The sequence below is a fragment of the Diorhabda sublineata genome, chromosome 7, assembly GCF_026230105.1.
Source record: "Diorhabda sublineata isolate icDioSubl1.1 chromosome 7, icDioSubl1.1, whole genome shotgun sequence".
NCBI lineage: Eukaryota > Metazoa > Arthropoda > Insecta > Coleoptera > Chrysomelidae > Diorhabda > Diorhabda sublineata.
Genome location: NC_079480.1, coordinates 17,674,218 through 17,690,264, shown reverse-complemented (window position 1 = coordinate 17,690,264; position 16,047 = coordinate 17,674,218). Strand labels below are relative to the sequence as shown.

Below are 16,047 nucleotides of genomic sequence, written 5' to 3'. Positions count from 1 at the left end.
GCTCTTTCTAGATGAATAAATTCGTTCTAGTATTTTGAGAAATTTTCGCTTATAAACCGTATAAAATAATTCAACGATTCTGCTTATTATATTGAAAAACATAAGGTACGAGAAATACCTAGTTCAAAGAAGAAAATACAACATTTTCTGAAAAAAATATATTTATTTTTGAACGTAATCTCATTTTAGATACATACACTTTTCACAGCGATGTTATAATAAGAATTGTCAAGCCGCTCAAAATAGTCTTTATTTACCGACCTCACCTCTTCATTATTAGAATATCTTTGACCACGAAGTCATTTTTTTAGTGTACGAGTTAGCAATTCAAACTTTAATTCGTTAATTTTTCTCATTGCAATAACGGATGTGTGAGCTGGTTAGGTCTAGATGAAACAACACGTTCTTCTTTTTGCTTTTTTTGGAGACAATTTTCTCTTCTCACTCCATTGTTTTGATTGCTCTTTTGTATTGTGTGTAATGAACCACAATTCATCCTTGTTTATGAAACGGTGCAAAAATTCTGTTAAACATACGCATTTCCAGTCGACGATCATACAGTACCTCTGGATTTTCTCCAACATTTTTAGAGCAGTCACCTCGTTTGATTGACCACCGCAATGCTGTTCTTCTACTACCCAATATTTTATGGTTCATAACGAAGAAGCAGTTTCATCCAGAGTAGAATCTAGTTCATTTCTTATATTAGTAGGGCTATGTTTACAAATTCACGGAAAACGTTCACTATTGATCGCTGCCAAGCAAATACTAAACAACGTGGCGTCTTCAAACTTGAAATACATGATCAATAGATTGTGTATTTTATAAGAAACTACCGCCATCTCTAGGTCAGGACAAGTACTTCTGTACCCAGGCTGCTCAGCCCAGAAGAAATTTTAAGTGGCCCGCGCAAGTGTGGTTTAAAAATACGCACTAAATTCAGAAATCCCGCGGCGTACATTATGGATCCAGTAGTACGCTGCATAAATTACATACGTGCAAAAGCTCTTAACAAACGTCAATTCAGGCTATTATTTGAAGAAGAAATCAGAGAATATGGAGAGTTACAACTGTATTGTGCTGTGCAATGGCTTTGAAGGGGCAGCATGTTGAAACATTTCTTCAACTTGCGAGAACAGGTGTCACAATTTTTAGAGCAGAAGGGGCTTTACCATTCGAAGTTGATTTACTGAAGAATACATTCTGGTTGAGTGATCTTGCATTTCTTGTTGACATTACGAATTATCTCAATATTGAGAGTTGACTTCCAACTTTCCAACTATGTTTATTTTGATAAGCGGATTCAAAGCAAAATTTCGAGAGTAAAAAACAAAATGTACAAATTTTTATACATATATATATATATATATATATATATATGTATAAAAATTTGTACATTTTGTTTATATATATACAATATATATATATATATATATATATATATATATATATATATATATATATATATATATATATTGTACTTATCCTGCCAATATTCAATTAGAACTTGTTGAACTGCAATATCATGATATGTTGTTGAAAAACCTTTTTGCTAGCAAATTGTCTTCGAAAGCACAAAATTCTTCAGAAGATTTTGCAGATTTCTGGAAATTGGTACCAAAAGGAGAATTTCCAGCAATAACTGACGTGGCGTTACAGTTTTTAAGTAGTTTTGGATCGACGTATGTATGCAAAAAGTTTTTTCAGATCTTAATTATCTAAAAAATAAATACCGCACATCCTTAACTGAGCAACATATTTGTGACTTGTTGTTACTGTCAACGTCGCGTTGGATTTGTCGCCAAACATAAGTAAATTATTAAAAGACAAACAATGGCAAAAATCACATAGGTTCTATAAACAAATTATCTAGATTTAAGTTCAATATTGTTTCTTTATTTAGATTTTAGAATAAGATACAATTTGTTCTTAATAAACAATAATTCAATTTTATTTTCTTAATAATTAGGTTTTTATTGCGCTTGTCCTAAGAGTACATCAATATATATAAATTTTCTATTATACAATATGTTAAAGTATTTATGCTGCATAAACGAAAAATATTTGAATTGAAAAAAAGTAGGAAAAACTATAATATTGGTATTTTCCGAAAAGGGATGGTTTTCACCCCTTAAAAACAATTTTCACACCCTGTAACCATGTAGATCTTGATATGAAGAGTAAGATGAGCTTAATTCTAAATTTTCAGTAAAATCGGAGCTGCATTAAAGAATTCGGAGGTTTGACCCCATTTTGAGCTTGAATAGAGAATAATCATAGTTATCTGGCCTATCTTGGCCCATCATTTCATCAACCTATACTCATAATAATATTACAATTGTTTCTTTTCGGATGCAATAAATTCATCCACAAAACAAATACTAAGTTTACTACAAGTAGTTATTGAACTTGAAATCTTGTCTTACTGGTGAACTTTCTTAATGTTTAATGTTAATATTTAGATAGAATCATTCAAACAATTCTGTTGCTAATTCTCTTCCATTATTTCAAGTTACAATTAATGTTAATAACAAAACAGGTTACCGAGAAACACTTGAATGGTGGAGTAGAATATTAAAAGTTAAATATTTTCAACAAAAAGTAGCGGCGCGCACTGTTCTTGAATGCGACAGTGCTGATCAAGGTTGAATTGAATATTTTGGGCAAGTTTTTTGTTCTGCATACTTCTCTTTAACTAATTAAGGATGTGGAATGCGTTTATCTGACGAATCTGTCCGAAATACAAAGATGTAATCAGGAATTGCCTGCTTAAGATAAACAATTATAAATTAATTATACTTTTAACCATTTGTCATCTAATTTCTAATTATAAACTATATATATCATACAAGAGAATTATTTAACTCAATTTTTTCAAATTATAAGAATACACTCAAAGAAAGTGGACAATGTTTTAGATTATATCGTAGCACTAACTAAGTGGTGTCGATCATCACCAACCAATTCTATCTTAACGGCCAATGCTCTTGAAAAATCGGTAGATATCCATGCGAGAGGTCTCGTGGGTCCGTACTTTTCTGAGGATCTCGTGACAGAACAAAGTTATCTGGAAATGCTCGAAAACTTAAGTGGGCAAATAGACAACGATCCAATACTCGCGAACATCCATCATTTCATGCAGATAGATCTTTGTCTCACTGGTCGGAAATACCTTAATGTTCATTTTGGAGAATGGATAGGCAGATGAGGATTCGTTGATTGGCAAAGGCGGTCATATGACCTGACACTGTGTGATTTGTTTCTGTGGGGCTTCAAGGATCGCGTTTTTGCAAGAGGTTCAAGTACCCTTCCCGAACTACGAACTGCAATTGAAGAATTATTATTGAAGAAGAATTTTTAACTCTTCGCGGACAGCTTGACATGCTTCACCAGACATGCCTCTCTGTTGAGAGAAGTTGCCTTAAATTCATTGATCAAGATGAGCATCAATTTGATCACTTACAGTAACCCTTTTTGAAGTACCTTTTCTAATTAATTTCTTTAAATAAATTTATTTTGAAGCTGCATTTTTTTTAGTAATGCAAATTTGACTTGGTCGACCTCTGTATAAGTAGTTTGAATAGGTGCCAATCAAAGCCACTCGGAGGTCTACAGGTGATTGAGGAACAGAGGTTCATGGGCGGAAATATGATCATTGAGGATATTCAGTTGAAGGTAAAGATCATAAACAAGCTGAATAAGCTAAACATTCTCTTATTATTTTCAAGAACGCGAAATAATTGTTTCCATTTTTGTGTAATAATTCCTCGCGTTCTACGTCAGTTGGGTGGACATCTTTCATAGTTCACCTTGAAAAGAATGTACTAACATGAGATGTTGCCAGGTGTGGGTGACCCCGAGGCAGCCGATTTGGTGAGATAACCACGGCTGACCCCAAAAGTGTCGTAGACTATTAATCAGTGGACGTACCACACCATTCAGCATCAATCTGTGGTCGTTATAGAGAATTTTGGTGAAAAACTTGAAGATGGTTCTTCATCAAGTGTATATAATCCGTCAGTTCTGACATACGTGTAACTTACGTTAAAACTATCCTGAATCTCAGCTACAAGGAAGAAAATGATTTTTGCTACAAATGAACGTAGGGCTCATTATAATATCTAGATAGATAGTGGATAAGCAAAATCGTCATTAATGAGGCACTTAAAATTGTCGTATTACACACAAAGAGCTATTACAGCTGGTCAAAATTACTTTATGGTGTGGTGATGCTGGCATCATAGAGCTACTACTACTCTGAAAGAGCCAATGGTCAACAACTTTCCATCCCCTCAACTAAACGGATTGAAATTGAATGACATGTCTCGTTTTATCGGTTCGCAATGGCCTGCATAACTACCTGATCTAACTGTTTTAGATTTCTGATTTCTGGGGCTTCTTTTTTATCTACTATTTTCAGTTCGGAAGCTGGCTATCATCATAGCTATTTTGGATTTGGAAATTGCGGCCCTAAATAAGTTAGATGATATGAAGATAAACGATTTTGGCATGTTCCTAGGCCAAGATATTCCTCTCTTTCTATTAGAACTGGTTGATACAATTTTTTTCTGAATTATAAGTTATTTTTGGATATCTCAAGAGGTCATCAAAATATTGAAGTTTTCTTCTTCATCTACGTCCATTCCCATTCTTCTCAGAATATCTAAATTGGTAACATGATCTGTCCATATTATTATCTGTTTACTTCGGTAGGTTCACACCGAGAAGGCTTCGAGCCTTCTCGCTCGCATGTACGTTGAGGGTCTAGGTTTCTACACAATATAAGAGGACTGGTAATACATAGCACCTGAGCATCTGTGTTCTCAGCTCCAAGCTCATGTGGCACCCAGCTTCTTGATCCTCACAAACGATTCATAGCTTCTCTCGATTCTAAACCTTATTTTTAAACAGCAATCCACGGAGCAGTCAACACTTATACCCAGGTAGTTATACCTCTCGACTGTTTCCAGGCTTTTCACTTCCATATGCAGCTGTTTATTGGGCGATTCAGTTTGGTTGACAATCATATATTTGGTCTTCTTAACATTAAGTGTCAGATCATATTAACTAACTTTGACGACATTATTCAACATATTTTGTAGCATATTTTTGACGAGAAGTGAGTGCCGTTTTATCCTTATTCTGCCGGTTTAGTTTTCGAGAGCTTTGGTGAAGGTTTCCTTTGAATAGACGTTGAAAAAGAGTTTGGTTATTATTTATGTCAATGTTTTTTGGCTCATGAGTAAACTAATAGATGCCAAATTTTTTGTATAATTTAATGATAATTAATGATAAAGTTTGAACCATTTTCCATGTTAGAATGACTGTATGAGATTTTGCGAAGGGGAATTAATTTAATGCATAACATAACAGGAGTGATAATTTTTTTATGTTGACGTTGTTATAGAAAATACTATGAGAAGAAAACCAATTGAAATGAAAAACTTGGAGAAACGAAATATAGGAGGACATAAGAGCACTCAATGTAGAAAACTGGAGAGCAAAATTCTGGAACCGAAAAGAATGGAAAATAAAACGTCCAAAACAAACGACAAACTATGAAGAAAATAAAAATTAGAAAACGAGGAGTAATCCACCTCAAAAAAAGGTTTTAAGCGCCAATATTGATAGCCACAATCCCCATAAGATTGGAAGGCTTGATGATGATGAAGATTATTATTATTATTATTCTATATGGTAACTCGTGATTACAAATCAAATTTTCTTTTACAGATCCACAACCAGGTGTGGACGACGACGACTCCCAGGAAGCTGCTAGTTCCAGGGCTCAGTACGTCTCTGCGAATTGTGTGGTTTTTACGCATTACCAAGGCGATGCGGCCTCCGTAGTTGATGAACACTTTTCTAGAGCTTTAGATAAATCTTCATCACATACCAAGGGTAAGTAAATTATTTTTAAGATCTAAAGGAGAGTAAATAGTTGATGGAATATAACTTTCTTAGTTAACTCTTTAACAGAGTTCTTGATCTAACCAATTATTTTCTTAATAATATTTTTCTAGCTACGAATATTAGAATTCTTTTACTTATATATTATTTTTAAAACATGAACATACTTTTTCAGGGACTAGTGATTATCGGCTATACACATAATTTTTGATTTTCCTTCATTTCTTCCAGCTTCCAATATTAAGACAGTGTCAGAAAATTTTCCTTTTTTATGTTCTTCGGTAATGGTGATGTGGTATATAGTGGTATAGAATCTCTGTTGCATCTCCAAAGAAAGATTGTTCAATCTCTGCAAACCACTGCTTTTCCAACGATTCCATGTTTAAAACGAAGATCGCTCCCCACTCTGTTCTTTGCATGCGCTTCGTAAACAACCGGTAATGATTTGGGGCTGTCTATCTAAGCTATTATGGATCTCTGACTAGGTGCTTTTCCTAGCATTTTTCTTTTATAGCCTTACTTAATCTTTGAACTCGATTGGAATGATTTGCATCTGTCTTTCCACATCATTAATTGCTATGGTTAAAATTTACAAATTGCACTTAGTCTTGATGGTTGATCAATCAACGTATTCACCACATCCGACACAAAAGGACTTTTTCCTGTATTATAACCTGTATTTACAAAGACTTGAGGTCATCCAGGACATGATAATTTTCGTCTGTACTTTAGATATATGATATACAAAACAAGTCTGGTAACTCCATATATAGAAAAGAACTAGTGATGTGTATTAAGTTTAGTTAGATAGATAGATAATTGACAATTTAAAGCATCTTGAACAGTGTGTGTCATATGATAATGGGTCCAATATGGCTAGGACCTATAAATTATACGTTCCAAGTCATCCCGATTTTATCTGACGATAATGGATTGTAGAAATTTACAATTTACAAAAATTAAATTGGAACTGAACCCGATGAATGTGCAAAAACGGCACATTGTTTATCAACAATTTGGAAAAGGAAAAAAAAATTAAAAGTTACTATTACTGCACAATATTGAACCGATTGAACAAAGAACTCACATTCTTATACGCAGAAAAAAACTCTTTCGCCACAATAGGACAAGTCGAAAAAATCGATGGTTAAGTTCAATTCAATCAAGATGTTTTTAGACCTAACGGAAACGGAAATGAACGATGAATTGAGTTATCACTTAAACAGAAGCTTAATTTGAGGACAATGAAAATAAAAATGCCTTGATGCGATTACATCACTTTCTAGGGAAATTATTTGATGAATAAAACGGAATTTGATCAAAATAAAACTGTTCTTCGTTATAAGTCATTTGTAGAATAATGATTTGACTTATGTCTAAAGAAATCACCACAAATCAGGCGAAGAGGGTGGATGCTCAGTGACTGTTGTATTGTGTGACGATGCAACCTTAACTAGCGATTATTGATTGACTCAAGAACTGCAAGTAAACCTTTTGTAGTGTATCAATATGCTGTAGCTATACGTTGATCTTCACGCTTAATGGCTTTCACTAATCCTGTACAAAAAAAATACGTTCCTGATAGACCTTTTCGCTATTATTGGTATTATTGAATCTTCGTGAATCCACACACAGCACTCCTGGTGGGTAAGAATACCATAAAATGGTATTCCCCTTGCGAAAACTCCATCAAACTAAAATAGAGAGATTTGTGAACTATTGGAGCCAATCAAAAACAGTGAGTGGATCATATTGGTCTTAAGAGGTTAGGTCAGGTTAGGTTAGGTTAGAGGTTAGGTTAGGTTAGGTTAGGTTAGGTTAGGTTATTTAACTGAAATAGAGTGATTTGTGAACTATTGGAGCCAATCAAAAACAGTGAGTCCTGCGGAAGAGTTGATACTGCACAAGACAATTGTCTAGTACCCATACTGGGAATAAAAAAAAGAGAGAGAGAGCGAGAGAGAGAACTATTACCGAAATGTCGATATCAAACATACGGAGGAAAATATCATGAGACAGATGATAGAATGTACGAAAAAATATGATGCGATAGGAAAAAATATCATAAAATAGAAAAGTAAAGAAGAAACTGGAGATAAATATCAATAGACTAAAAATAGTAATTACCACTTGAAGAAATTTGAAAGCGGTTTCTGGTAGAAAGCCGGTTACAAAGAGTGGAAAAACTTTTAGTCGGCTGATGCTCCGGAGGAAAAATTAACCCTACTACTCCCACATCCTGAGGGGAAGTATCATAGCACACATTTCCTAAGATTCCGTATAAAAAGGTTAGTTTAGCTTAGCTTAGAAGGTTAGTTTAGCTCAGATTAGGTTAGGTTTCCGTAGTTTCTTATTTCTCTTGCATTATCTTCACCCCAACATACATCATATACGTAGTTTAATCGATACTAATACGAAGTTTTGACGCTCTTTGTTCTGAGTACCATATGGAGCTCAGGAGATTTTTTTCTCCACATCAACCTACTAATATCAATTTAATTTTCTGCCTACGTTTTAGTGTTTAAACAATGCGGCAATCATTTTTGCATGTACTTTTAATTTGTCAAAGATATTCAAGTTGTTGATGAAAGACGTAGTATTTCACATTTAAGGACGATGCACAAACAATTTCTGATTCCGAGAATACTATACGATAGACAAGAGATATTACAAATTACAAGCGGTAATGTGATTAAAGAGACTCTAAGAGAGAAAAAAATAGAAAAGATAGAAAGACCTGAAGAAGTAGCCGCTGCTTGGCGTAATTTAAGCCCGATAGCCATCTCTCGAGACCAGTATATTAAAAAGCGAGAGAGAGAGGGCATGAAATATTTTTACATCTGATGGATTTATGAAAGTAATTACGGTAGTGAAATGACATAAATAAGGAATGATTTATTGAAAACGACTGAGGCACATAAGCGTACATTGTAATCCATTGTACATATGAATAAAAATAAATAAACACGTTTAAACACTAAAATATTATTTCTAATACGTTTTGAAAATGGGTTCCAAATAAAGCAAATGTTTTATTATTGGAAGAATTTGAATAAAATCTCAATTTTTTCTATACTTTTGCTGTATGAAAAATGACATCGATTGACCAACATACAGGGGCGGTTAGTACATTAGCCCTACAGGGTACACGGTTTAAGAGAGTAGCGTAATTAAGTGGGGAAGTTCGCTGCTTTCAGTCTAACGCAAAGAACAGTACGGTGGGCAGATGCCAAAGAAATAAGTTTTTCTCGCCACTTTTGCAAATGTCTAGTTCTTTAGGACGATTTGTACTTATTAGCAATATACCGTAATAGTCTGTGTGATTTTGTGATTAGATTAACAATACTTGCACAAATTTGAAGATAAAAATACTGGAAAACTTCGAAAGTCATCTTCATAATTGGATATTCGTATGCATTATCAAGAGCAACTGATATCATGACTATATATACAGTTTAATATTGGTTAAATACAAAGAGGTAAAATGAAAATGTGTTAAAGGCTAGGTGGATATTTTGAATGGAATTAGAATTGAATTGAATTAGAATGGAAATCTGTTTTAACGAAAAAAAAAAACATTTTCATTTACAATGGTACTCAACTTTATGGAATAAAACTATAAATTTCACTCAAATTGCTTTGGTCTTTTTTATCATTGTCAGCTTTTTCTTTCTTATGTATGTGAACTATTTCTAAAAATTATCTTTTTCTTATATTTTATTTTGTTAATAATTGAATGTACTTTTTTTGGATATTTCATGGTTTGTTTATGCAGCTTTATTCTTTTATCGTATTGATGACCTTTCAATCTATTTAACAGCTTCCGAATCATTACTTGATATACAATATTCCTTCTTTGGATTTTGTTGGTCTAGAATTTAATTTAGTGAACTATTTGGATGATGTATTATGTTCTTTATGACGTATACTTATATCATATATATTGATAGTTGTTTAGCAAAATACTTCTATATATTACAAGGAAAAATATTTGTTTAGTTTCTTTTTTCTTTGTTAATTGTTGATAGTATCCATTCAACCTTTTTTTGAATATGTTATTTATCGTCTTTTCAGGATAATTGTTTTCGTCTAATTCAGTTGCTGCATTTTGAATAGTTAAGCATCTAAATTCAGGATCTGATAGTTGTAACCAGCATTTGTTTCTAAAAACCTCAAACTAACATGCCTCTTCTCGTCGCAAAATAACAAAAATTACGAAATTTTTTGTTTCCCACATCTAAAGACCGCTTGATATGATGTGAGACAACGTGTAAGAAATTGCATGATGCAAGATCAATATATTGCATTGACGAATGTTGCATGTCGCCTGACATTATGCAAGTTTCTTGCCATTGCATCATGGTTACCTTTAATGAAAATTCCATAAGTGAAAGTAAACAATTTCTTAACCTTAACCGAACCTAACCTTAAATTTCATACAATATTTTTTGGTCGGCTTAATCTAGGTAAAGAAAAAAGTAATCAGTGCGATTCTTGCCATCATATAATCAACTACTGCCTTACTTTTAGAGTCTGATGGACAGAAAAGACCACCCAGGTGATTGTGGGTCAGGCACTGGCTAGATAGAACAAGAGGAAACATGAGTTTAACTATAGAATTAAATGCAAAAACATACAAAAGTATTTTAGAATGAATGAAGAAACATTTGAAAAGCTCTAGAGGCAAATAAAAGATAAGATAACTGAGGAATCCTTAGCGAGAGACGTAATATCAGCAGATCAGAAACTCATTTCGGATCGGAACTAATAATGTTGCAAATTCCAGATTTTGCATGAAACATTCAGCTGAACTTCATCTATGCGCATGTTTTTGATCAAGAAATATTGCGTTTTACATTGCATGTTGTCTTGCATCATGTCGAGCGGCCTTGATGCGGGACAAGGAGAATGAGAATATTGGACCGTGATTGAAGGATACGTAGAAGGAATAAAATTTTATATCCAGACTCCAGGACGCTACCTGAGAGAACGCGAGTGCAAGAGTGGGGCAGTACGCTCGTCGCTTCACCTTCTCTCGCCTCGCATCGCTGACGCTATGCCTCATATAGATTTTTCGGTCGAGAGTCAAAAGACGCCAGAAGATTAGGGGAGATAATCAACCACACTTTTGTGCTCGCTAATTATTTGTTGGCTACTACATGGTAAGGACACTTTCAAGGAATTATACCAAATGGAACCAATAAAATGGAAACCCTTATCACAAGGTGAAATACAGTGGGATAGATGGGATCGGATAAGTGAAAACTCAAATACAACTTCCAATTATAGTACTACAATATTGGTGGGCTTATAAAGTACCTAACGCAATCACTTGGATCACGTCTATTTTGTAGTAGACTTAGGCAATTGAATAAATAAAGAGTGTGGATAGCTAGCACTCCTGTCATATGCACTTACCAAGTCTTGCCAAGAGCTTCTCACCAAAGTCTGAAGCGGGCAGAAGATATTTTAGGATTGTCCCCTCCTCAAAATAGTTTCTCAACACCCCAAATTACAAATCTCGAACTGAACTTGAATGATCTGCTTTAGGAATACATATTCGTTTCTTTATTTAATCTTCTAAGGGACATTTGTGAAAATTTCATACTTCAAGTTTTTGGTATTCACAGTTAAGTTGATGAATCTAATGGTTTTTAATAAATCATCAATTCTCTAAAGATACCGTGAAATATGCAGGCGTCACTTTGAAGTAGAATAAGGGAGTATAAATTGGAGTTCTCGGCATCTGCAGGCGAACTCTATGTTTATGAGCTACGTCTGCCTGTCAAGAAGTTCTGCTATAGACGGGATTATTTTCGACAGCTCGGAAGAGCATTTGCCGTGGTAGTATTGGTAAAACATAGTCAGGTTGGTGACCTTTCTTCTATGCTCTAAGCTGTCCAAGTTTCTGGTCAACTCTTGATCGCCTATCAGCCGAAATGCTGTTTTCTGTATTGAATCGAGCATTTTCAGGGTCAGTTTGGGAGCCGAGCTCCAAATGTGCGAGCAATATTCTGGATAATGAAGATGGACGAATCTGTGCCTTGTATAGGATAATAATTGCGGGGTATATGGCTCTCAAAGAGGACTCCAAGCTATTGTGAAGCTGCCTTGGCTAAATGGGTCACATGACTATGCCAGGACATATTGCTTCCAACCTCAATACCCAACAAGCGAATTTGCGGGGACTGTAATATTTTATGTCCATTTGAGTTATTAATTTCCAATCATTGACCTAAATACAAAGCTAAACCTAAAAATCAACAAAAATAAAATTTCATACTCTATTCAATCCTCTGAGGAGTGGTAAATCCAAAAATCTTTTCTAGGTATGTAGTAAGAGCAACGATCTGTCCAAATTTCCTGATTTTGACTTTGGTAGTTAAGACTGTGCGTTGATGAACAAGTCAGTCTGTCAGGTTATGATTGTTTTATATATATTAAGATAATGATTTCTCTGATTATTACAGGTTGATAAAGGTTAAAAAACTCTCATAATTTTCAAACGAAAACTATTCTGCATACTATAAATACGCGAAATTATTTTTTATGTTCATAAAAAACTATATAAAAAATCTGATTGAGATTTCCAAAAGGGTATTTTAAAATAATTTCAAGCCTATTTATTAACAGCAATACAGAAGCATTTAGACTGAAAACTGAGAAGTATAAACTCATAAATACTAATAAAAACCTATATATATACATATAATGTGAAAAAGCTACTATAGTATCATTTTCAATGTTGGTAACCCGAAATTTATTCATAAGAGTAAATATTTATGTTGTGTCATCATTTGAGACATTTTAAAACGATCATTAATTAAAAAACGTTCCAAAGATCCCCAAACGGCGACCAGAGCACATGTCTCTTCACCAACGGCGCGCATTAAATAATTTACGGAAGGAAATAAATAAATACTTTAGAACAAAAACTTATTATTTCTTCTTCTTTTTCTGCTATCGATTAATGGATGTTTGCAATCAATTCTGACCATTTTATCTTGTCTCTGGTGGTATCAATTAATTCTCCTGTGGTTCTTATCCCAATCCAACCCTTGTGCCATTTACTTTGATGACTAATTGTTGACCCGAATAAAGGTTAAAGAGGAGTGTGGAAAGGACATATCCCTGCCTAAAAGCTCCAAGAATTTTTTGGGCTTTTGAAAGTTTGTTGTCAATTCTAGCTGCAGCTGCTTTGTTTCAATACAAGTTTCTACTATGTATGTATTTGAACGAGTATCTGATGTTGCATTTTATCTCTACGTCAGATGACCGGTCTTCACATAACTAAGTTCCCAGATAGTTAAATTCTTTCACCCGTTCAATCTCTTTGCTGTTGTATGATATTCTGGACCTCATCTAATTTGCCTGTGAATATTAGAAATTTTTTATATTGATATTGATTCCCATAAGCCGACTGTGTATTCCAACTATATCCAGGAGCCTTTTGAGGTCAATCATGCTGTTATCCATGTGTCATTTACTTTGATGCCTAATTGTTGACCCTCGAGTGCTTCTTGTTTTCCGAATAAAACGTCGAAGGATTTTCTGAACTTTTGAAACTTCGTTGTCAACTCTAACATCAGCTGCTTTCTTTCAAGTTTTCTATATAACGTATCTTTCTGGTCTATGTCAAGTCGCCTCAGTATTTGAACGAGGATATGATGTTGCACTTTTTCAAAAGCTTTTTCGTAATCAATAAAACACATACTGTGGTAAAATAAATTCCCAGAGGTACTTCCCCTTAAAATATTGAAACCAAACGAGCTTGTATGTAAATTTAAATGGAATATAAAAAACTTTCAGTTATAACTCATAGTCCTAGTTGTAATTAAAACTTATTCAACTAATTAAAGGATTATTTTCCACTGTCGTCTTCAATTAATACACCAAATACTGTCCTATTAAGATTGTATGTTACATGATGTTAAATAGAACATAAATTGAAACAAAAAAATGATAAATAGGAATACAAATATTTAAATTGAAAAACATCTTAACATAATTGAAGAAAAAGAAAAAATTCAGAAAAAAATAGGTTCAGAACAAGTCACGTAGAAATGATATTAGATGCAGAAGAAATAAACTAGATGCAGGAAAAGGATTGACATGAAGTGGTAGAGGAAAATAGAGGCAACGAACTTTACTATTAGAAACTCACCAACAATGAGAAAACTGAAATATAGTGTAGAGTTTATGATAATTGAGAGGCTAGCATTTTTTTAACAAATGAATCCATGTAAATATTAACAAGAAGTAAATTCGTCTCAATATCATTGAATCTAGAAAATATCTCTTTTTATTATCAAACTAGTCTCGTTTAATTTTGTTAGTATACTTTATCTAATCTTTTTTGAAGGACTATAAAAAGTATAAAGCTCCAATTGCAAAACTTATGCGGGTTTCAAAGAAACGCTTATAATACCCAATCCCAAACCAAAGGTATTAAATTTTAGCATTTACTCCAAAATAAATTTAACATTTAACATCGTACATTTTGACGTAGATGCTAATATAGTTTATGCACTTCAAGATGGTATGCGGGATTTTTCCGGCAGTTTTTGAGCGCGCATATCAAGATATTTTGAAAAATTACAGAAAAATAAATATAATAAAAAGTTTCCGGAAATAAGTTTGCCAGACCCGGCAAAAAATTGGCTTGTGTAATTTTTTACTAAAAGCCAATAAAATATACTGTTGAATACATTGAAAAAAATTTTAAAACATATTTTCATGTTCTTAATCATATTTTTACATTTTTTAGCAATATCGAGCTTAGTTTGTTCCTACACTTATATTCTATTAATTTAAATAAAAAATTTTCGATTCCGCTATGACGGGACTTTCAGTGTCACCGACTCCTGGACTAAAAAATGCACTCGTTCTTAGAAAAAATCGTTTTTTCTATCAATTTTTGTTCAATATTTTATAAAATATTCAACATTTGCTCATTTAGGAAAATCTTAGATGTTGCTGATCGTATGTTTGCCTAGGACTCACTTCGACAGATCAAATTTTCTTGTGCGCTCGTCGAACGATTCTTCGAAGTGTGTTCTAGATGCACGAAATGTTTTCTAAATGTGCCTGTGCGCTCGATGCACGTGCGCTGAATGCACTCCAGTCATCCATTCAAGATCAGTTCTCGAACGTTTCTGTATTTAAATAAAACGAAAAGTCAAAATCGTTTGTGAGTTTTTCCGAGGCAAAATCTTCATTAATAATGATGATGGATATCGAAATATTCTTCTTCAACTTTTTACTTCTCAAACCTTTTTGTCTTTTGTTTTACGATTTACCTTGATATCAGATCTCTTTTGATAGAAAGTCAGTTCAAAATTACAAGTAACTTGATACTGACAATTTGTGTATTTATATTAATCAATAGATCACCTACATCATGAATATCAAAATGGAAACCTGTTTTAACCAGAAAACTTAATTTTTTTCCAGTTGTTACATTTCAAACAGATGTAGAATGCATCAATTAAATTATTCTTAACAAATTAGTCATGAACAAAAACCTAAGTTAAAGTACAAGAACTTAGTGATACGTGGTCTTAAAAGATTCAAACCAAGCGAACTAGATTTAATTGAAATATAAAAACCGACAGTTATAACTTGTCCATGTTGTCATAAAAACTTGTCAAAATGAGGCACGTAGAAACGATGTTAGCAGATGGAATATACCAGATGCAGCGAAAAGATTGCTGAAGTTGTAGAAGGACAACGAACTTTACGATTAGAAACTCACAATGAGAAAATAAAAGGTTAAAAAAAATAATAAATTTTCAGTTTTAAAGACATTTTTAATAAAAATAATGAGTTCTATCTACGTCTCTTCTGAAACTGAAGTAGATTTAACGTAACGATATATCGGAATTGGGATTAAAACATTATTTCTATCTATAATCATCTACAAACTACTAAAGTTTTAATAACATTTAAACAAAATGATAGAAGAAGATTCTGAAGAACTTTGTAATTTATATAGTTAAGTATCAATTTAATCATAAGTGGATCAAATTAAAGAAAAAAAACGTGAATACTACTGATTAAATTGATTGTTCATAGTAATTGGTTAACTAATAAAACATTTAATACTCTTTATACATAAACTAGCATCGAATACCAGGA

General features: G+C 33.2%; 1 protein-coding gene across 1 annotated transcript in view; it reads left to right on the top strand.

Annotated features, from left to right (window-relative positions):
* The window catches only part of LOC130446337 (protein vestigial), a 79,532-nt gene that overhangs the window by 49,492 nt on the left and 13,993 nt on the right, over positions 1-16,047 (top strand). Inside the window, exon 3 of the mRNA XM_056782531.1 lies at positions 5,734-5,901. Coding sequence (XP_056638509.1) covers positions 5,734-5,901 — 168 coding nt within the window. The remainder of the gene's footprint in view (positions 1-5,733; positions 5,902-16,047) is intronic.